Source organism: Melopsittacus undulatus, chromosome 9, assembly GCF_012275295.1.
Source record: "Melopsittacus undulatus isolate bMelUnd1 chromosome 9, bMelUnd1.mat.Z, whole genome shotgun sequence".
Lineage (NCBI taxonomy): Eukaryota > Metazoa > Chordata > Aves > Psittaciformes > Psittaculidae > Melopsittacus > Melopsittacus undulatus.
Window position 1 is genome coordinate 36,184,683 of NC_047535.1, and position 23,596 is coordinate 36,208,278.

General features: G+C 43.2%; 1 protein-coding gene across 2 annotated transcripts in view; it reads left to right on the plus strand.

Annotated features, from left to right (window-relative positions):
• The first annotated feature begins 3,476 nt into the window (after window positions 1–3,476).
• Window positions 3,477–23,596, plus strand: part of POC1A (POC1 centriolar protein A) — a 59,600-nt gene continuing 39,480 nt past the window's right edge. Inside the window, exons 1-8 of one of the 2 annotated variants that reach the window (XM_034066511.1) lie at window positions 3,477–3,635; window positions 4,149–4,877; window positions 6,316–6,400; window positions 9,334–9,505; window positions 11,145–11,324; window positions 12,084–12,191; window positions 13,546–13,661; window positions 19,690–19,823. In XM_034066511.1, the coding sequence (XP_033922402.1) occupies window positions 9,345–9,505; window positions 11,145–11,324; window positions 12,084–12,191; window positions 13,546–13,661; window positions 19,690–19,823 (699 nt within the window). In that variant the 5' untranslated portion in view covers window positions 3,477–3,635; window positions 4,149–4,877; window positions 6,316–6,400; window positions 9,334–9,344. Of the gene's footprint in view, window positions 3,636–4,148; window positions 4,878–4,908; window positions 5,137–6,315; window positions 6,401–9,333; window positions 9,506–11,144; window positions 11,325–12,083; window positions 12,192–13,545; window positions 13,662–19,689; window positions 19,824–23,596 lie in introns of those variants that run through there. The other variant, XM_005142258.3, reaches the window with a different exon arrangement.

A 23,596-nucleotide genomic window follows, 5' to 3' on the forward strand; every position in this document is an offset into this window, starting at 1 on the left:
TGTGCTGACCAAACTTGGTGCTTTTGTGTGCTTTGGTGGAATGTGAGTTTCTCTAGAAAGGTCAGTGTCCTGCTGCCCACTCTGCTCTTGGCATGGCTGAGTGTGGATCCTTTTGGCTCCTCCCATGTAACACTGTGTGGAAAATCAGTACCCTTTAGCAGGGGCAGATTGATACCCTTCTCTAATCCACACAGTGAAGACTCAGACTTTGCATATTTTGAGACAAAGATTTTTAACAAGTTTATAGGCTTAAAAGTGAAGGCCAAATGTGATCCAGCCAAATGATCAGTACTGGTTGGAAAGCAGCCTAATGGAGAGAGATGAAGAACCCAAAGCTTACTCCTTTGGCACTGTTGTGGTTCATTAGATGGCTGGTGCTGGACTGTGCAGGCCTGCCCCAGTGCCTGTGTGGCAACACCCCTGCCAGGCACATAGTCTGTGAGCAGAGAACTCCATGTCCCAAAGGTCTCAGCTTCACTCCAGTGAACCCAGTTACTGCTTTCTAGTACCAGCCTTTGTGCACTTTGGGGTCTGGATTGACGCAATCCTGAGTTCAGTGAAGTCTGAACTCCGCTCACCCCTGCAGGCAACAGCAGAGAAAGTTCAGTCCCTGAAAGCAGCCACCTGTCCTCACTCAGCAGGATCAGCAGAGCTGGAGCCAATGGTGCTGAGGTATTTTAAAGGTGGGTTTGATCTACATTCATGTAACAGATTTGAAGAACTTACAGTGGCTTAAGACACTAGAACCAACATAAGGGGACAAGTTTGTAGATACCTGGAAAGCTGCTGATGGGATTCTGGCTGGATTTAGCTTGCCAGGATTTCTCAGTACTGGATTGTTCTCCTCTTTTAGGTCAGTTCTGGAAACTGTAGGCATGTATGAGCTCCCTTCCCTCCACTTCTCTTGGATGGCTGAAGAACTGTATAGTTTCACACAGGGAGTAGCTGTGTATTCCTCTGGTGTTCCAGGACATGTACCAGTGCCATTATGTCTGTCTCCTTGTCACCCTTCCCCTCACCACTTCAGCTATATGGATGAGTAGTGAAAGCAGTACAAACACCTGCAAAGACAAGGCAGCAAATAAAACATGGGATTGCAATGACCAGGGCTCTTTCTGGCTCAGTGCCTAGCAAATGCTTCAGATCTGACAGACAGATTTTCTCTCTGTGGCCCAAGCAGCTCCAGCGCCGGGGCTCTGCCAACCCTTTGCTTTCCCCCAGCCCTGTCAGCTTTTTCCAGTGGTTGCTATTATCAGCTGATGTCACCTTCCTCCCTTTTTCAAGGCTCTGATAATGGGCATCTAGGACAGCCAGGTGACCTTTGGCTGAGCTTCCTTTTTAAACTCATGCGGCTTTTGCTCCATTGCCTAGTTGTTACCCAGCAGTTAAGTAAGTTCTGATAGCAGCAGAGTCTGCTCCCCTTCCCTTTCCCCTCTTACTCACACAGGATCAAAGCTCTCTCTCTGAATTTGTTTGAACAAATTTCCATTTAGGTCAGTGAGAGATTTACTTGACAAAAACATTTTTCCCCTACCTTTTTCTTAACTCTGTAAAAAAAGGATAACAAGCACAAAGGCAGGTGGGAGAAAAAAGCTTGTGTACTATAAATAAATGAATTTGGCACAGATGGGAAGACAAAGTCATTAGTAAGAGACAAAATCACTGTGGCAGCAAACTACATCTTCAGCTGATGTAAAGCAGCATCTCTCCATGGAAGTCATGGGACCATGTAGCTGCCATCAGCTGAGGTCCTTGGTGGACCTGATGCCCTCTGCAGTGCCTAAACTGTAGCTACCTTCTTCCACAGAAGCAATGAGGGAAGTACAGAGAATGTATGTTGATCTTCACCTGCAGCTTCTGGCTTCTTGCAGCTGTCTGTGTAGGCTTTCTAATCCCTGCTGTGTTCTCTGGATGAAAAGTGTCAATAACAGGGTGGCTGTCCCATTTCAGCCATTTGGGGTGACTTATGCCAAAGTATTGCAGGGCTGGTTGCTCAAGGCCTCTGCCTCCCTCTCTAGGGTGTACTGGGATGGGACACAACATAGCTGTAGAAGACCCATGCTGGGATCATGGTGGTCATAGAGACAGGGTGACCTTCTTCAGAGAGTGCTGCTAGTGATGGGATACCTGGGTGCAGTTGCTGGCTCCATCTTAGTTTGTGCACATTGCCTTGAGCAAGTCCACATCTCTTGATGCTTCCTCTGTAGATGACAAATACCTCATCTTACCACTGGTCTTGCTGAGCACCTCAGCTTTTTCAGGAACAGTCTTACTGTGGCTTTCTGAAGCCTGGTACTGTGTCCCTCAGGTGGTATATTCTTAAAACTGCAGAATTATGTATAGAAACCTGTGTGCTCAGCAGTTTAAAGATTAACAACACATGTGAGAACTGGGGTTTGCAATATAGAAGTGGTAAACACTCAGTTTACTTGCTAGATTACTCTTTCTGAATTGGTCTTGAAGTCAAAGGTTAGCTGTAATTTCACGCAAGAACAACCCACCTGAATTGTGGGTGGGTCTAATGCTATGCACTAGCTTTGATGCTGCTCAGCATGACTGAGTGCTGCCTTGCAGTGCAGGAACTGCAGGGCTGGCAATGCAAGGCTCTGTCATTATAACAGAGGTGGCAGATCCTGGAGCTTTTCGGCCTCTTCCTGATTCATGGTCAAACAAATGACTCCAGGAGTTGCTGAGAATTACTATATAATGTCCAGGAGTTTTAGAATCATGGAATACCAGGTTGGAAGGGATCAAAAAGATCATCTGAGTCAACCTGTCTTAGCAAAGCATGACCTAGGCTAGATGTCCCAGTGGCCTGTCCAGACAGATCTTAGAAGTGTCCATTTCTGGAGAATTCACCACTTCCCTGGGGAGAGTATTCCAGTGGGTGATTGTTCTCATTGTGAAAAAATGTTCCTCTAGTGTCCAACTGGAATCTCCCTGGGAGTAACTTGTGCTCATTACACCATGTCCTTTCCATGTGACTCCTTGTAAAAACGGAGCCTCAATTTTCTTCGTGGCCACTCTAAATACTGGAACATGGTGATAAAGTCTCCCCTGACCCTTCTTTTCTCAAGGCTGAACAAACTCAGCTCTCTCAGCCTCTCCTCAGCAGGTTTCCCAATCCTTGGATCATCTTTGTGGCCCTTCTCTGGACCCTCTCCAGCCTGTCCACATCTTTCTTGTACAGCGGGGACCAAAACTGAACACACTATTCCAGGTATGACCAGGCAAGCACTGAGTGGGATGATGACTTCATCTCTGCTGGTGATGCCTCAGCACCCTGTTGGTTTTCTTTGCCACAGCAGCACACCGTTCACTCACATTGAGCTGGCTAGTTTGGCATCATTCATCTTTAATGAAATCATGCTGTGTTTTATCCAATTCTCCTGCTTATTTCTGTATCTTCAGAAAACAAGGCTGGAAGAGGCCTCGGCCTGCCCTCAGGTGGTCATCTGAAGGAAAGCAGGCGTCAGGCTCCTGGCCGGTGATGACACAGCCGTGCTGCCTGTGGCACAGTGACCACGCACGCTCTCAGGTCCTTCTCCCTGCTGCGGCGTTGGGAGGGGGCTGGCTGACCAGGACCGCGCTTTCTGATGGATGGGAAAATCCCGTCCTGCCCAACCCCGGAGCAGGTAATGCCATAAAGCAATACGGATGTTGGGACAGAGCCTGTGCTGCCCTGGCTGAACTGGGCTATCTTAGGACCCTGTCCTCTCCACCAGAGGACCTGATGTGTGCCTGTTGCTCCCGAGGGCCCTTCTTCTTCCAAAGAACTTGGCATGAAGATTCTTATCGTTCTTTTGACACTTGCTCTGGATTGCTGCAGGCGTGAACGTCTTGCATACGGGCTGCCCTTTCCTCCGGCTGCTGGTGTTAGGCAGTGCCACCCGCAGGCTGAGGACTTGGCAAGGGAAGTAGCCATCTGTGGCTGCTGCTAATGGATCATCTAGAAGGTGGGCTGGGGGTTTTTGGTGGTGGAATCCTGTGATAAAAACAAATGTTCCCATTTCCTGCTTTAACAAGTGTGATTGGCACCACAACAGATTTTTGTCTTTGTGTTTCTCTAAAGTGGGTTGTAACCTGGCTTCTGTAGCATCTCGGGCATGTTTAGTGTCTTTTTTGTGTTCTGGTTTATTTCTGTGCAGAGGAAGGAAAAATACCAAAACTAATTGTCAAATGCCAAAGAATTTAATGAGGAACAGTTTAGGCAACGCTGAAAACTGCTTCAGATGTATATCCAAGATCCACAGCTATGTGGGCAGAAAGGCCATGTCTGAAGGAGGAACATGTCTTTTCAGACCCAGGAACTCAAAGGGCAGGAGGTAATGGGCAGCTGCTTATGCATGTGTGAGGTGCCCCAGCCAAACCACTGCACCCCAAATTTGCCTTTACATTGGGATCTTACACCTTTCAAGGTACAACACTATTTGACTGGTCACTGTACCATGGGAAGACTTGACAAAGCAAGTATTATTTCTGCAGCATCCCTTCTGCTTATTGATCCAAGCATCCCTGGAGTTTGTCTTGCTGCAGTTTGCACACGATGCTGGGAGTGTTTCCATGGTGTATCAGAGGCACCTGAACACTGGTGTTCTCTTTGGGGTGCCCTTCATCCCTCACAGACCGCTCTAAGCTTCTGCTGTCCCTTTGTTTTACTCAAGTACAAACAAGATGGAAGTTTCTAATAAAATTTCTTCTCCTCTTTACTTAGATTCCAGCGTACAATTTTAACTAATACACATTAACAAAACCAAAACACTTAAATACTTTAAGGACTGCTGTCACAGCGAGGGAAGGAGACTCCCGTAACACCACCAAGCACCCTCAGACAAGACCAGACGTATTCAGAGGACCTGACTTTCACGGCCAGGCCTGTGAGTCCTATTCCGAACCGGGTCGGGTGTCTGTTTGGAGCTCGGTCCCAACGCCTCCAACCGGTACCGCTGCACAGCCCGACTGGTGTGAGGTGTGAGGAAGGAGCCGCGCTCCTAAAGCCGACAGCACCGAGTCCCGGGCGCGGCCGGAAGTGCCTCAGCCCTCCTCTTCCGGTCCCTGTGAGGGCGGAACCGTTGCTGCGGGAGGCGCGGGACCTGAACTGTGGGCCCGGGAGGTGCCATGGCTGCCGGCAGCAGGGTGAGGGGGCTCCGGCCTGGGGCAGTGTGGGGGGGTCCTGGCACTGGGGAGAGGGCAGGCATGGTGCTGACCCGTGCAGGGGGAGGCTGTGGGAGCTCAGGGACTTGGGGTAGTGGGAAACAGTTCTGGGTTTAGGGGAGGCTTAGTGCTGGAAGCTCCGCAGGAGAAGGTTGTCTGGGCTTGGGCTGTGGGCTGGCATCGTGCTGCTGGAGCTGGGGGCAGAACTGGGCTTGGGGGAGCGCAATGCTGCTGGGTCTTGGGGTGCTGTTGCAGCAGAATTGGTCTGTGCTTGTGGGGGGGTACTTCCAGGCTGGGGGGGGTAGTGCAGGTACGTGTGGTGGGTGTGCTCTGGATCTGGAGAGGGCTGGTGATGGGTGTTGTGGGAGGGTGTCAGCCCCATTCTTCTGGAGCTGGGTGCTTGTTTGTGGAGGTTGGAGTCGCAGTCAGCTCCTGGGGGGAGCAGGCTGTGGTGGGGAAGCAGAGGCTGTGTGTATGAGAGCAGGGGTTGAAGGTTGATCAGCCTATTCTGAAATCTGGGCAATATTAAGGTGTTACAGCCTGTTGTAGTGGTTCTCTGTGTGGTGTGTTTGTTTGATTTGGTTTATTTTTTACCCTTCTCATTTGTTTTCTCCCCTGACTTCAGGCTTTGTTTGGCCTTTGCAGCAAGGTGCTGGGTAGGGAAATAGCCCTAAGGAAAGGCTAGGGGGTCAGTCTGTTTTGCTGCAGTTCTGAGTCTACATGTCTGTTTCAACAGGTGTGTTAAGTCTTGCAAATGCGTCCCTTCTGTGCTAACAGTGGCCTCCTGGCTACACCTGGCCTGAGATGAGGAGCTCTCAGTAAAGCTGAGCTTGACTGCCTGTTCAAGTGGTCATTGACACACGGCTGATCTGTTCCAAAGTCAGCTTTGGGGTCTCTGTTCCAGTGGCATGTTGTAAAAATGCATGGATCACTCATGCAAGTCACCAAAGGTCCAGGGGGGTTATCAGCTTGGATCGTTTGCTCTTCAAGTTTGTTGATACATGTGTTGTACATTTTGTGTTGCACGGTGTTCGTGTCTCTACCTGGTTTTGTGGGGTCAATGAGTATGTGGCCTGGCTTACTTGTCATAGAAGTAACAATAGTTTTTTTTGTGCAAAGGTGATTATTAATCTATAGTGCTTCAACATTATTGTCTTCTAGGAAGATCCGTCCCTGGAGAGACACTTCAAAGGCCACAGAGATGCTGTCACTAGTGTGGACTTCAGTCTCAATAAGAAACAATTGGGTAAATTGTCTCCGTGTTTTGATAGCCAAGACGGTAAAGAGGTTATCTGCTTTAGTTAAACAGAGGGAGGAGTGGAGGTACTGAGCTTTACAAGAGAAAAGAACTTGTTTTCATGGTGAAGAGATTTTCAGGGTGAACCTCTCTATGTGCTTTGAAAATGAGCGCTGTTGTTGAACCATAGGGTGGCAGATAGTGTGCATCCTGCTAGAGCTTTAGGGACATCTACCATTGCTTATTGTTTCCCATACTTGGCCTTACCAAGCAGTAAGGCAGCTTAAGGCAGAATTTTACTATTTCTTCTCCATCTTTCATTTCTCCCCATTAGCTATTTGTGGTCATGCCAAGGCTTGTGTTCTAGTTACTATTCAGTAACCCACTGTGTGTCCATTGAGGTAGGAACCAGGAGGGGTTTTGGCTCTTAGTGAAGTTGCTGTGTGGCATGGTGGACATTGCTTCAACTCACAGAGAAGATAAGGCAGAAATGGTAGTTTTGAGGCATTGGGCACAGTAGGCATGAGTACATGGGAATGCAGCTGTCTGGTGGGTCATAATCCTGTTTTGGATCTTGCAACCTACATGATGCTCTGGAAACTGTAAGGAAATGAAAAGGAATCAAACTTGTCTTGGATCCTTCCTCACTGTTGCTGTTTTTACTGTCTGCTCTCTTTTCCTTTCCATTTCCTGTGTTTTGATTGCAGAGCAAGAGCTGGCTCTGCTCTGTCCCTGTGATTCTGTTTGTGTATTCCTAAATCTTTATCCAGTCAGTGCAGATCTTTGTTTAGCAAGGGTGCTTTGAATGTAATTTAGTGTTACTTTTAAATGGCTTTTCAGAAGTAGTATAGGGGCTTTTGTTGCCTTCATCTGGGTGGTGAAATAGATTGTTCTAGTATTTTTGATAAATTACGTCAGATAAGAAAGGGAAAAAATTCCGAGGATTTTTCTTTTTAAGGTACTGCTGGTCAGACTTAGGAGATTTTGAAGTTCTTTTTTCCCCCTATTTCTGCCCTGCAAAATAAAACAACCAAACCTAGAGGACTTGGTCTTTGTTCCATTAGAGTGCTTGCCCAGTCCAGCAATTATAATTGTTATTGCCAACAAGTCACATATAAGCAGCATCACACTGAAGTGCTTTATTGAGGTATCAGAGAATTCTTTTCCTTGAGTTTTTTAACTTCAGTCTGGGGGAAGCTGTCACACTGCAACTTACTGTCCTCGCGAGATAATCACTTAGTGTGTTTGTGACTAACATTCAAACCTTTTGACGCTGAACTGCAGCTCTATCTACTTTTACACAGTTGTCCCCCCTTAAATTTTAATATCCATAAGGAAATGTGTTGTCTGTAGGAAATACAAACCCAAACAGAAACAACTGAACTGACAAATAAGTAAGGACTTTTTTCCCTTAGGGAACATGCCCATTCCAAACAGGTATTAATGCATATATGAATCCCAAATCAATGACAAGAAGAGGGATGACTATTTTTTTGTGTTGAAATAACTGTGAAATAGGACATTTCCAGCAAAATCTGTTTGGTATTTTGCCATATCACTAATGAAGTGAAATATGCTTGTAATCATGATCCTGCTGTGTCAAAACCTACCATTAAATTGCTCTTTTTTTTTTCCTTTCTAAGAACATCATAAGCTGTCCCTGAAGATGTGCCCCACTTAGCACTTGGGTAAAGAGATACAGAAGCAGCTTGGGTTTGTTGGCAGGCTAAGATGCGTATATTCTGTATTTGCCTGTGGAAAAATCTACAAAGTTTTCTGTTATTTAGGCATTAAAATTGATTTGAAGAGGTATTTGTTTGAGACTAAGTTACCACAGGCATATGTTTACTCTTTCAGATCACTAGGGTGATTTTCACTGCTCTGAGTTGGTGATGGAACCTGGGCAGGGGAGTTTGAGACTGAAGTAGAATTTACTCTTGTGTTTAGGAAGCCTGTTACCTGGTATTCTTGGTAGGGACTGATATGGCTCCTGTCAGATAGAGAGGGGGTGTAGCTTAAGTGCCCCTTTGCTCTTGCTGCTGAGGGTGATCTTGAAAAAACAGCATCTGTCTTAAGGAATGGCCACCTTCCCATAAGTACAGTGTTTGCCCTCTGGGGTCTCCCTCCAGCCCTTTCTCTTCCTTCCTGTCTTTGGAGCATACCTTTGGCCTCTTCCACTCCGTTCTCAGAAGCCCAAGAGTAAAGGCAAGTTGTGGTTGTTGTTGTTTAGTTGTTTGTGTTTTCATTCCCACAAGTGAGTATAGAAGTCAGCATGAGTTAAAGAGTCAGTGTGAGTAGATGGAGGGACTGCATCTCCATCTGCACGTCCTTAAAGCCATCAAGTCCTGCAGAACTTGCCTAGTAACAGCAAACTGAACACTGCTCTAGTTGTGTTGCAAACTTGTATTTTTCATATATATAAGAACTGCTGAGCTGAATTTGATCAACGTTTTGCAGTAAGGGAGATGCATGGGAGGGTGATGTGGCTGAGTTGCCAACTTGCAAGTCACCAACTTGCACCACTTCTCTGCTTAATCTGTAGTGTGTTACATGATATTGAATCTCTTGCAGCTGATAGCTGTCCTTGCTTCCCAGTTAAAAAAGTGATGTGAACACCTTTGTTCATGACTTCTTCTGTGTTTCCTTAGTGTGTGTTTATCTGGAAGAAGTTTTGCAACTTGTGTGGCTTTTGCTTCTGCAGCTGTTGCATGACCTGACTCTTGGAAGTAAATTGTCAGTCCAAGCCAATGCATGACTAACTTTGTTTGAATTAACAGTGAAATATACAATATGCAATGCATTGGTGAAGCTTTGAGGACAAGGTGCTTGAGATTCTGGAAGCTGTGATAGTGAACTGAGTATGAAATGTAGTTTCAGTATAAGTGGAGGGGAATTAATGCAAGTTTGGTTTTGTGTGGCTTTGTTTTTACTTTGTATTTCAGCAAGTGGCTCGATGGATTCGTGTCTGATGATCTGGAGCATGAAACCTCAGATGAGAGCCTATCGCTTTGTGGGCCACAAAGATGCAGTGATGTGTGTTCAGTTTTCACCTTCTGGTCACCTTGTAGCTTCAGGCTCTAGAGACAAAACAGTCCGTTTATGGGTTCCCAGTGTGTAAGTATTTATTCCCTTCAATGTCTCTTGTGGTGTTTTACCTATGGGTTGGGATTTCTCCTTGCTTCTTGATAGCAGTTTCCCAGCTATGGGACTGGGATCTGTTTGAGGGACAGAAAAACCATTTTATGTGACAGCTGTTATAAAGGAGAGGTATTTTGGTTTTGAAATTGCACTGGAAACAAAACTAAAATCCTTTGCAAAGCTTAGTATTTACTTCCTGTGCTGTTTAAGAGGTCACTCATGTAACTCACCAGTGGTGAACTGCTGGACTTTTCCCTTTTCTTCCAGTCTGTCTTTCTCCTAGCAAATCCATCCTTTGCTTCCCTGGCAGTGTTAAGCAAGATGCTGAAACATAAATATAACAAAAAGTCCTCGTTGATCAACATCAGGTTTGACACCTTCAGCTTACCAGTGTTGCCATGTCAATAAAAGGGGAGGGAGAAACAGCCCCATGGTCTATGGGTGAGGACACTGCTTCCAAAAACTCTGAAAACTTGTGGTGCCTTTCAAGGGTATTATATTACTGAAGGAGTTAACACCTTCCTGGCACGTGATTTCTGTCCTTGGGATTTGTTTATTTTAAGCCATGCTGACATAACTTTGTTTTCTTCATGAATGTTTATCAGATTTGGGGATGTTCTGTGGTTTTGGACAGAAGGAAAACTTTTCTGAGGGGTAACTTTTACTGTTCCTTGCCTTCTGGCAGATAAAGGATTAAATAAAGCTTGGCAGCTGTGACCTTTTCTGAGGAGGGAGGGAATATTGCTGAAGGTATATAGTATTTTGATTTCCTGGCCTTTACAGTTTTAGTAGTCTCAGTATGAAGCCTGTTAAATCTTAATGGAGAAGAGAGCAAACCACCATGTCTTTCTCTTGTTCTCTTCTGTCCATGGATATGGAGCTCCTGGTAGTACAGTACATGCTGGAGTTGTATTTTGGGCCAAGAATCCCATACCAAGAGACCTGTTGGATCTCTAAGCATGCCTTGCATTTATTTGCCAGAGGAATGCCTCTTGCATTCATTTGGAAATTATGGGTAAAAAGGAATAACTGTATGTCATCTTTCGTCTTGCCTGGCTGGGTGAATGATGGCTTGCTCAGAGTTGTACAATATCAGGCATGCTGAATTCAGTTGTGTTATTTCTTCTGTGATGCTGCATCGAAAGCATTCAGCTGGAGTATGGGCCAGTACAGGGACAGTTGTGAGGCAGTTGCCTGCTTGGCTTCATCTAGATGAACTCTGAAAACACTTACCTCCCTTCTCACTTGCCTGCAGCAAAGAACCTGGTGACAGTACAGAATCTCAGCATCTTCTGTATTGATGTTTCCATAAATACTGTTTTAAATGGTTAAGCAAATAAGCAATAGCATTTTTTTCCCTTTATAGGTAACATGGATTTCCTGTTGGATTGGGTTCTGGTTTCTGATTGAACTGGAACAACTGGTTTTACTTATGTATCCTGTATAGCTCACAAAGCATCAGTTTGTTTGGGGTTGATCAATGTTTACTTCCTAATGTAAGCACATGCAGTTCTTACAGAAGTGGTTAACACAAACAGAAGCTTTGTGTTTTCAGGTACATAATATCTTTGCTCCCCTTCTGTGTGATTTTAAAGTGTTCTTTCCTTCTCTATAGCAAAGGAGAATCTACTGTGTTCAAGGCTCATACAGCAACTGTAAGAAGTGTTAATTTCTCCAGTGATGGCCAGTCCTTAGTTACAGCTTCCGATGACAAAACAGTCAAAGTGTGGACAGTTCACAGGCAGAAGTTTCTATTCTCACTCAGTCAACACATAAACTGGGTTCGGTGTGCCAGGTGAGTACAGCTTTCTGACAGATGGGGATTTATCCTTCAAAGCAGAGACTGACTATAAAGGTCTTCTCAACACATTTGTATTCAGGATGATTCAAGTGTCTTGTGAGTTTTTATGTATATATGCACCTAGGACAAACCCACTTCTGTAGGCTTCTTTGTAGGGGAAAAGTTCATTATACTTCTTGAATGTGGCAGTGGCAGGTAGTACCTGCCCACAACAGAGCAGAAAGAACATTTTTCTGATATGAATGATGATGATCTCTAGTTAGGTACTCAAGTCCTGATCCTGTAAAATATATACCTCTGAAGACATACTGATCTGTCTTGTACAGGAAATATTGAGATAGGAGCTTAATACATTCTTCTAAGGCACTTGAATGCTGAAGCTTCTCCTGCTGTAGCTGTTATCTTGAGAGTAATTATATTGCTCTGAATGCTTGTGGCAAAGGTGTCAATTGTTTTGAATTAGGGTAGAGAAATAATTTGAGGTACACTGAAATTGAAACAAGTAGGACAGGAGAACTTAAATTGGACTCAAGATGTTCCTGAGAATTATTTTATGTGCTTGTGGCATTAGGGATAGATGAGGACTTATGGCTTGCTTTTTTTCTTTCCTCAATTTACAGTGACTGGATTTTTAATCTTATTGATGCCAGTGTGACTTCATGAAGAGTAAGGTGTGTTTACCAACATACCTTCACAGCTGACCAAATCCAGTTGACCACATGCATTTCTTAATCGCTGTAACTCTTATCTTAGATTCTCTCCTGATGGACGGTTGATAGTGTCAGCCAGCGATGATAAAACTATCAAACTGTGGGATAAAACCAGCAGAGAATGTATACACTCCTTCTGTGAGCATGGGGGGTAAGTACCTGGCGGTGCACAAGGACCAGCCTTCTGTGATCTCTGAAATGGGGCTGCCTAGTGAATGTACAGCTGCTTTGGTGACTGCAGTCAGAGGCCCTTGCCCTGTCCAACATTTCTACCTCCTAAACAAAATCATTAGCACCTATTACAAAGACAGCCAGTAGAGGATGAGATTCAAAAAGAGCTTCCAGGATTGCTTTGACCCTTTAATGATTTCTCCAGATCAGAACCTTGAGGGTTATATTTCAGTAGCTGTCCAACATGTCACGCATTAGTTTCTTTATGGTTACTTATTTGTGGAGATGCTTAACTTTTTTATTTCTTCTTCTAGCTATGTTGAGTTCTTTTGGTTTGCTCTTGAGTTGAAGTAACTTAAAAGAGCAAAAGTGTACTGAGCAATGTTACTTGAATGGTCTGTTTCATCCTCACATTTTTGAATAACAGGGTTATTGCAAAACTCACTTTACATTCAGAAAAGCAGCTGTTGAATTAGAATTTTGGGGTCTTTTTTTTCCCATGGAGAATATTGATCTATGGCAGAAGTTAATTTGTCCAGAATCACAAACCAAGCCCTTAGAGATCTGAGACTGGAATCTGCCTAATTTCTTGCTGCACTGATTTTTGTTAAGTACAAAGTTGTGTTATTTCCAGGTAATATACAATGATGGTAAGACAAATTCAGACATTTTTCTAGTGCTCTTAAGAACCTGTTGAAATATCTCAACTTCCTCAGTGTTTGTTCTAAGAACACTGAAAGGATAATTAATTCTGTGTCATTCCTTGTGTGGATTGGCTAAGATGCTCTTCACTGAAGGTTCGGAAGGTTTTAGTGTACTTGTGTGTTCAAAATAAAAATGGATAGCATACGGGTCCAGATAGGAATTAGATCTCGGCCTCGCTACCTTCCAAGTGATAATTTATGATTTTAGGCACAAAGTCAGTAAGTTCCAGCTTAAAATCAGTTAAGCAAAGAAAATATGTGTTCAGTCTTGTAGGCACTGCTCTAGAAATTCTGTTAATTTAATAGAAAATATAAATTTTACGAAGATTAAATTTACACTTGAAAATGTTGTTGTGACAGTTGGATCCATCAGATTTCAGGAGGCTTGTAGCTACAGCTCCTACACCTATCATGCAAAACCTTGAAGATGGTCTGCTTAGATTTAATCCAGCAGTCTACTTTGGGTTATAAGGAAGGTCTTAAGTGAAATTCAGCTATATAAATTTTTGGGTTATCTCCTTGTTCCTATTACGTTCAATGCATCATGATGTAGCTTTGCTTCTTAAAAAGACCTTTTTGAGCTTTAGCAAGAGTTGAATGTAAACAGCTGGATTTAACTGCAATTTACAGGTTTGTGAATCATGTGGATTTTCATCCCAGTGGTACCTGCATTGCTGCGGCTGGTACAGACAACACAGTGAAGGTGTGGGATGTTAGGATGTACAGACTTCTTCAACATTATCAAGGCAAGTTAAGATCACAGAGAAACTGGACCTTTCCACATGTTGATATAAATAGTTCTCAAGTCCCAGGACTGTTTCTCTATCCCTTGCTGCCTTTCCAGAAAGGCACTGGGTTAAGTCTGCCAGGGGGACCTTTTTCACTCCCAAAATCATGCTTTGCTTTATGTTAGCTCCAACACTGATTCTCACACAGAGGTGAGAAACCCTTCTCTTCTGATTACTCCTCCTCTGCCCACTGTCAAAAAGCAAAAAGGTCAGGTGCTGAAACTGCCCCTGTTGCAGGTGAGCATAGCTGTTATCTGTAATGTCTCTTGGCTTGTATTCACTGTTCTTGAGATATGCAGTAAAATGGATATGGCCTTTGTTTCTGAATAAGCCTACAGGAGGAGTCAGATGCATTCCAGCAAACCAAAAGGATGAGGTCTTAATGAGAAAACTAGGAAAATTTAACAAAAGAGGAAAATCTGAATCAACCAGTTGCAATTCTGTACCATGATCCTGGTTTTTCATCTAGTAACTGCTGTTTTCAGCTTCTGGAATTAGCTTTGACATTGGCGTGACTTGCCCAGGTGGGCTTGTTTTTGGAGTAGATTTTATATTTAGGAGTATAAATGTTTTCTTATTCTTTTTTCCCTTTAGCTTCCAAATGTCATGTCCTTCTGTTACCTGTTCTTGTCAAAGTGATTAGTGCTGCTTGTTGGTAGAACTGGATAGGAAAAGGTGCTTTCTCGTCCATGCAAGATTCTTTGAGTTTGATAGTCCTGTTTTGTGCATGTTAGCTTCTTGAGCCTAAACATGGCTTTTCTTCCGCTTACTGGTAAGAATTTTTAGGGCCGTTGTAGTATTTTGGAAATGTATACATTCTCAAGCACTGTTTCCAATGTAGATAGCTTATTAAATTGAATTTTTCTAGCTTTTCATGAAGACTGCTTCCTGCGGGCTAGTAAAGCAGATCAGAGGTACTGGGCTGGAGCTTGGTATATCATTCTTTCTGCCCTCTGCAGCAGATGCTGTCTGTTCCAGCTGAATGCCAGGCAGAAAAGGCAGAGTAGTTAGAGCTTGCAGTTAATTCCTGCAAACTTTGCAAGTTAAGGCACTAATATTGAGTTCTAAATAAAAGCTGTTGGCCCTGCTGCCTTTATGTAACTAAAATAATTTTCTAAGGTGCTGGATGTCAATGCAAGTTTCTGGTTTCTCTTGATAAAGAAGAGCAGAGGATGGGCAGTGATGTTTAAGGAGCAGAGTTCTTAGGTTTGTCTTCCTTCACAGCAACTTCCTGTGAAAGACTAGAACCTCCTCTGGCACGTAAGGGCAGTGAGGGTTACTCATCTCAAAGCAAATGCAGATTGGAGAGCAGCTATTAAGATTATGAAAAGCCCTTGGGTTCCATAAAAAAGTAAATAAAAGCTCCCCAAAAAGGGGGTGCTGTGGAGTAGAAACAGTCTGCAAACTTCAGAATGCTTTCATAGTTCTGCTGTTCTTTTGATCTTTGCATGTAGGTGGCATTACTGTTCTGATCATCTGATCTGACTATTAAGCACTGATGGTGACACTGCTATGATTGGAACAGGCTTTTCTCCTGGGTAGAAAAATAACCTTATTCTTTATTTCTAGCTTCAGCTTCCTGCTCCTGCAGTGTGTTTTATTCCTGCCTTGTGTGGTGATCCTCAAGCGTATTCTCCCGGTGTAGCCAAGTCGAGCACTCTTTGAACTCTTATCTAATGTAATTTATGTTTCTTTAATTCCTTCAATTATTCTCATGGACTCAAAATCACTCCCAGTTCTCTGAGAGCCAAAAAAATCTAATGGAAATCAAATCTTTCGGTGACTGTTGTTCCAGTTCATCAGTATTGAACTGGTACAATTAGTGATGAATACTGAATTGTCATTCTTTATGTAGTAAGTACTGTGAACTTGTGACCCATATCAAAGCTAGGGAATGCCTTCCTGAAATCTTGTTGCAAAAATAGGAGGTATGTTTAAATACTTGAACAGTGTCAGATTGTCTTTATCAGCTTTGCACCAGTGGCATGATCTGCAGTGTGTGTTTCCAGCCGCAGTATAACTTGGCTCAAAAATCATCTCTTCCTGCTTTCCACTTACTGCTATTAAATTGCCAGAATCTAATGTGGTTTAGATTTGACTGCCAGGCTTCTATTCTGTGTTTGGGAATTATATTTCCCCTTTATCCCACCCTCATTGAATGGCATTTTAGTCCAACAGCCTTGCTATTGAAGAGATCTTTTCCTGTTACGAGTGTCATTTTTAACAGTTCCTGTGTAAATCCTAGTTGTATGTTAAATTTTGGCTTTTATGACTTTTCTAGTTCAAAGAAACCTAAAATTGCAGTGGTAGCTGTATGCAGTCACTTCATGCACCTGTGGCTGCAAACTGATGCGTTTGTAACACGTTCTGTGGATGGGAGAAAAATCCTGCTCTTCTGAGGGTTTATACACATGCCTGTTGGCTAAACCAGGTTTAGTTTTGTGGCTCTCGCAAGTGAAACTCCCATCTCATTCCCACTAGAGGGCATCTTGTCCTTCAGTATGTGCTTATGCTGCCTGATTTCAAGGGAATCCATTTTAAGGATTGAGTTGCATTGAGGAATTAAGAGCTAAGTGGTCCTGCCACAGGCTCTTGCGTGTTTCAAGTTGGGTTGTTTTCCAGAACTGATTAGTCTTTTAGAAGTGTTGCTCCTGTTCCCAGGACTTGTTCCCACTGTGACTTTCATAAATGAAAGTTGGAAATAGCAAACTGCAAAACTTCTTGTATCATGTGGGGTTTTTTAGCAGAGTAAAGTATGCTCTGGTCATGGTAACTGTAGAGGAGAAGAGACTGTTTTATTCAGTCCTCTACTTGGTGCTTTCTTGTACAGCACATCATTCCCATGCAAAAATAGCCAGTGTTTATTGCCTGACATTTATTCCCTGTGCAAAAATGGGGAGGGAGCACCTCTTTTGCAGGTCTGTGGAAACAGCTCTAACCTTTTATTAACTGCTGTTTAAAAAGAAAAATCAGTACTTTCCTTCAGTTCTGATGGGTCTTGAATGTGTTTATCTGTTCACTAGGAGCTGTGGCTGTGTCAAGTCCATCCTAACTTCTTACTGGTGGTTACTAAGTTGTTGCATTCAACTAAGTAGTGTTGTCAGACTTGGGATGGTTATGTTTAGTCCCTTTACAGGCTGGCATAACCCAGTTTTAGTCATTAACCCACCAGTATAAGTCTCTTAACTGGCTGTTATTTTTCTAGAGCTTGGCTGGCAGAAGGGTAGGCTTGTAGCAGCAAGTCAGGGGGAGATGCCACCTTGTGCTGCACTGGATTTACTGTTCACAACATGAATCAAGTGAGGTTGCAGGATGTGTTTGCAAGTTTTTGGAGGGGTGTGTGAATGGTCATGTGGGAGGTATGAGCTGGCTTGGCAGAAGAGAAACGAAGAAATGGCTTCCAACAGCCAAGAACCCCTTGGGCACAGAAGCTTCTAGTGATTACACAGCCAGATGCTGTGGCAGTTCTTTTCATTATGAAAAGGTTTTTTCGATGAAGCTGAAAATAGTTTATTCACTATCTGGAAGTTGGAGGATATATCATTAGTTTTGTTCATTTCTGATGTGGTTCCTTTCAGGATGTGTCTTAGTTAAGCAACGTATGTTTATCTTTATCTGAATTTAGACACTAATGGAGTGAGGAATATTAAAAGTCACTCAGAATACAACTTTCAAAGGACAAATGTAGTTAGCATTCTTTCAAGAGGAAAAACTCCACATAGGCTTTTTCCCTTTCAATACATCGTGTAACACAGGGCTGGGGGTAGAGGAAGATCTAGCACCAACAAGAATAACTGTTCAGAAGTTACCTTTGTGAGTTAAGGCTTTCTTCTGTGTTTCTTAATAGTCCAAGTCAAGAGAATTTATATTCTCAGAACCTGAGCTGTGGTATCTGGTGCTCCTGAGAGTTTCAAAGGTTGATGCATTCTGGTTTATAGTTGAACTACTGAGGCTATTTCACATTTCTGCTTCAAATCCACACCTGCAAAGCAAATGTTTGGTTCTAGTATCTTTTACAATTGTATTTTGAGGTCTTTTATGTGTCATGGAATGGGTAGGGTTGGAAAGGACCTTAAAGATCATCTAGTTCCAACCCATCTGACATGAGCAGAAACATCTTCCACTAGACCACGTTGCTCAAAGCCCCATCCAGCCTGGCCTTGAACTTCCAGGGAGGAGCAGCCACAGCTTCTAAGGACAACCTGTTCCAGCATCTCACCAGCTTCACAGTGAAGAATTTTTTCCTAATATCTAATATCCCTGCCTGCTGGGCCTGTCTTTTCTAAAGAGCCTGTAACCCTCCATTCCAACACTCCAGTCATAGGAGCCATCCCACCATGTTTCTGTGATGCCTATTATATCATAGCCCCGTAGATGTGCACACATCTCCAATTCCTCTTGTTTGTTCCCCATGCTACAGGGTTTGTATAGAGGCATCTGAGCCGAGCTCCAAATGAAGCTGGCTCCTTGGCTGGAGCAGCTGGAATATCTCTACATTGCTCTGAGCATTTATTATAGGTGCTGGCAACTGACCAGGAGTGTTGGGATGGAATGATGCTCCCCTCCCCCAACACATCTAGTTTGAAGCATCCCTGACCAATCTGGCAAGCCTCCTACCAAAACTGCTCTTCCTCTTCTTTGCCAGACCAGCTCCACCAGCCCCCAGTAGACCTGGCTTACAAACTTGGGTCCTTTGTTCAAGATACCCAAACCCCTGACTATAGCACCACCCTTGTAACCATTTATTGACCTGGCCAGTCCTCCCAGCCTTTTTAAGGTCCTCCCCTGTATCCTGGAGAATTGATTAAAAGACTATCTGAGCTCCAGAGCCCCTAACCACCTCTCCCAGGGCTCTCTAGTCCTTCTTTATGTTCTCCAGGCTACTGTTATCTTTTAACATCTATTAATAGCTATTAAGATCTAATTAACATCTATTAATATCTATTAACGTTTTAACATATGTTTTGGTTTTGAAGTGTACATTGGACTCTTAAAGAAATATAAATTCGGTTGGGGGGGATGTATTAGGAGTAGTAGATTCAAGATACCGGAACATTTGGAGGGCATACAGTATAATTAAGAATAATTGGGTTATTAGAACTCTCCTCAAGCGTGATCTTAGTGTCACATAGGCTCAGAAAGCTGTATGTATGTAAAGTGCTATGTGTTTTCATAAAACAGGCCACTGAACATATTTATCTAAGTCTGGGGAGGGGAGAAAAGAAAAGCCCTACAAGTAAATGTTTAATGTTATGGTGAACTTAGGTGTAGTTTGACTCTCTTCATAGAGTATTTCCTTTAGCTCTTTTCAAAATAACTCTTGGGCTTCATCTTCACACAGAAAGGATTGTTTTAGACAATGAAGAGTGTCAACTTCCAGTTTCACACTAGTTTTAAGTTTTTGGTGAGACAAATTGGATGTCTGAAGAAATAATGCTTATACTGGCCCATTCTCAAGTTGTTGGTTCTTTTTCCTACTTAAATCCAGTCTTGATTCAAGTTGAGTAGTAAGCCAAAAGAACCTGTGCAATGCCAACTTTGAGTTTGCCTTTCATTGTAATTTGTCTTCTCTGTAATGTACTACCATATAGATTTTATTCTAGAATGACGTGGGAGTGAAAGCAGCAGCTCCACAGTAGTAAAATCTGTCAGTGTCCAGCTCTCTCACAGAATCATATAGCTCACTTGGGTACAGAGTTACATTTGGGGCCTATGCTGGAAGCTTTTGTAGCCTTAAATCTCCCAGAATAATTGGCAAAGCTTCCTTTTTCCTTTCAATAAACTAAGTCCTATTTTTACAGGAATTGAGTGCTGCCCTTGTTCTCTGGTCCTTTGAGGAGTTTCTGTGGAATGTTTCCACCATGATAATGTTCCTGTTAGACTTTATAACAGAAAATTGAAATGTGGTTGTACCTTATTTCTTTTTTCCTTGGGCTTATGTAAACCAGCCTCAGTGACTATTATATATGTTTTTTTCCACCCTCAGTGCACAGTGCTGTGGTAAACAGTCTTTCCTTTCACCCCTCTGGAAACTATCTGGTTACTGCTTCCAATGATTCAACTCTTAAAATTCTGGACTTGCTAGAAGGAAGACTTCTGTATACTCTTCATGGTCACCAGGTGAGGCAAAGCCTTTTATACAGTAATGTATAAAGCCATTGCAAACTGGGCAGAGCTGTTTCAGCCTTTCATTCTTCATGGCCTTTCAGAATCTTTTGAAAACCTCCATGCATGAAATTACGATGACTGTACTACTAATAATCTTTGAGATCATTGCTATTTTGAAAGGAAGGCCTGTGGGAAAGGAAGGAAGGAAGGCAGGAATGGAGGGAATGAGAAACCATGAAGGGAGCTCCAGTATTGAGTATGCAAGTCTAAGACCTAAGGGGCATAGTCAGAGCTGTGCCCCAGACGTCTGTTACGTGTTCTCTGTACTGCAGCTCTGACTGCTTCTCTAAAGTGGTGCAAATAACACTTGGCCTCTGACATGTTGTGAGGATAAATGCTATTCACCTGACAGGGGACTTAAGAACAGTAGTGTTAAAATGGAGGAAACCTTTTTTGGGATGGGATTTGGGAACTTGTTTCTACTTTGTTAATGGACTGAGTTAAATAATTGAAGGTTATAAATGCTGCTGGTTAGTTAATTTTAACTGATTGGCCTATTAGTATTATGCTGCTGGATGTGTTGCTTGTAAGGTTAATTATATGACTGCTTTGAGCTCTCTTTTTAAATGTTAAATGAAAATAAATAGACTAGTTTCATTGTCAATAGTCAATGGGGCTCAAGCACCTGAAAAACAGACATGGTTTAAAGCTTCCCTTTCCAAAGGGACAAAGAGAATAGAAGTTAACCTGCTTGTCTATGTGAAAATGGGGGCTGAATCTTGAGGCATCAGAACTACCTGGGAAAAATTGCAGCCTGAAGCTGTTTGTAGGTGGTGGGGATAGTTCTGGGCAATAATGGTAGTTGTGTAAGCTGCAAACCTGATAATTCTGCCTTCTTGTGGCTTTGTTTAGTGACTGCTTTGTCTGATACCTAAAAAGCTGAGTTTGTTCTGTAATGTCCCTTTTGCTGTGTATTGTTAAGCATTTCTTCTTTTTTACAATATTAATGGAAAAATAGGACAACCTCATACTTACAGCTCTACTTCATGGAAAGATGTGATTAACGCTGAAAAGAATAGGGACAAGATAATAAATGCTAATTATCCTAACACATAAACCTTGACTGCATAATACTTGTTTACTTTGAAAACTGGACTAAGTGGATACTCAGTCAGATAGGGACTGTAAAGCTTTTAACTTTGTCTTAATCTTGTTTTCCTATTTGTCTTTTGTGTCAATTTGCTAAGCAAGATCTTGGGGAAGTAAGAAAAGGGTAAGTGTGGAGGAACAGGGATCCGTACACCTTTCACCCTTACATTGAGAAGGGATGTGCCTTCTTATTGCTCAGCAGGAGCCTGAACTTGCTTTCTGTTTTCCTCTCTTCTAAGCTGTAGGCTACACTTCACCGAGTGCAGTGGCACATAAAAAAGAGTTTAGCTTCCAATGAGAGTTCAAAACTGATTATGGTGATGGAGCTCTTCAGAATTAGACAGTGGAAAGCCCCTTTAGGCTGATGCTGTACTTCGGGCTCCTATAAAACAGTGGTTTGTGTTCAGAAGCAGAGTTCAAGCTCCGCATTTCCCCACCGCCACTGTTTCAGATCGGTAAGATAAGGACTGCCACTCTCTCCTGGGCATCTAACTGGCACTGGGAATGCTTTGTCAGTGGCACAGCTGTAGGGTAGTTGCCATTGTGTGATTACACCTCCTTCAGTTTGGAAACATGTAGAAGCATAAAAGTGGCTGGTAGTGTTTTCTGCTTGTTTTTAAGTGTATTGCACCAAGATGGCAGTGGAACCAGTCCTAGCACAAGCCTGGCTGGCATTCCCTCTGCTGCCATGTGCTGTACTGTTGTGGATTAGTTCTTTTAATGCCTGATTTAACAAATACCTTACTCTTCCACTAAAAGTGTATGATAACCTGTGCTTCATTTGCAGTAAGCAACTGGTAGTGACAATAGGCCTTTCTTTCATCAGAAGCTACTGGGATGGATTCTGGCACTGGCTGCTTCTGTAGCCTTCTCTGCTCATAGACAAACCCAGGCTACTCAATGCTGAGGGCTTTTTCCCCCCCCTCTGTTCTCACTGTGATGGCTGCCAGTATCTCCAAGTGGCTAAAAATGAAGTGGGTGTGGATTTTTTGGTCATTAAGATCTGCCTTTCTAAGTGAGAGGTACAGGTTAGTCACCAAGTGAACAGCCTGTTCTGAAGACATTCTGAAGTTGTGACTGTGTGGGTGAATATTCTGGTTGAGACTTTGTTCCTCTTCTGACAGCTGACTGCTGTTATGTTGTTCTGGGAAGGCTGCGAGTGGACACTTAAAGGAAAAAGACTCAAGGTCCTTTAGGCATACATTGACGCAACTGTTGGAGTGCCAGGAATTTGTTAGCAGCTGATTAGCTGTAGTTTATATAAGGAGGATAGCCAAGTTTACATTGCTGTCTTTAATTGTAATGTAGCTTGCCCCCTTGTAGCAGAAGGACTATTAGAGACAGGCGTTTGCAGCTTGGAGCTGACATTTTGCAGCTGCAAAGTATCATTCTGTATCGTGCTGCATATTTTAGTTCTGGAGTGCTTCAAGCTGTGAAGTACTCTTGCCTAATTCCATACAGATGAGCCACAGGGTTACTATGTAGGTCCACCTCTGTTATTGAATCATCATTGAGGAACAGAATGTTTTGAGACCTGTAAGTCACCTCTGAAGGGTTGCTAGAGGCAAGCAGGTATGTACACAGGGCTCATCTGCCCTTTGAGTGGTTTGGTGAGGGTGTTCCCAGAGTGATTCCTTGATGGAAGTTCTCAGTAAATATTTAGAAAACATCTGCATTGTTATGTTTATAAATAGGAAGACACAAAATGCTAAGTTATGATTCCCCAAACAACCTTGACTTGAACTGTGGAGTAACTGTACTCTACCTGCCTGGGTGGCATAAGCACACTCTGCTTTGCTGGTTGACTAAAGAGCAAGATCTGAGCAGGTGCACAGGAAGCAGATGTGCTCCTTTACACTCTGCTGTCAGCTCTACTTGGGTGGCATTAAACATCCCTGCAGGCCTAGTCCTCTTTGAAGGGTGTTGAGGACATCTCAGGGCTGCACAGGGCTGGACCAACGAAGGCAGAGAAAGGTGTATTGCAAAAAACAAGCAATTGACTATAGCAATTGACTATAAAATAGCATTTCTGAGTATTCAAAGAAATAAGTGCTCTTTTCTTTCCTTGTGCTTTTTTCTTTAACTGAAGCTGTCAGCAGTTTAAAAGCTACTGAAGATTCATTTATAAGGTGCCAGTGTAAATTTTCCCTGTTAGCTGCAGTCCTTACTCCCTGGTGAAGGAAGGTGCTGGCGTGGAAGTCTTGCTCTGTGTTTGACAGGATTTGTCAAAGGTCAGTGGACTGAGAATCCTTGTGGCTTCCTTGTCAGAGGTTTTCTGCATGAAAACATCTCTTGTTGCCATCTCTGTCCCCTGTGGTTTTTTTCCCCTTGGTTCCCTTTCTCTCCTTTGTGTTATCACCCTCATTGTGCAGTTTCTAGGAATTTGGCTGATTTAGCTAAACATTTTTCTTGTACTTGCTGTTGAATCTTTCTACAGTCCCTATAGCTTTCCACTCCATCCCTACTTCAGGACAACACTCAGTTCTGTTCTGCACCTCTTGATGTGCAGTGCCTGTGCTGACAGCTTTATCCTCATCTCCACATTGGCTTTAGGGTATCTGTGTTTAGTTCAACTATTTGTATCCTCCAGATATGCCTTGTTCCAGCTCTTGGTATCTCCCTTACTCTCTTACCTA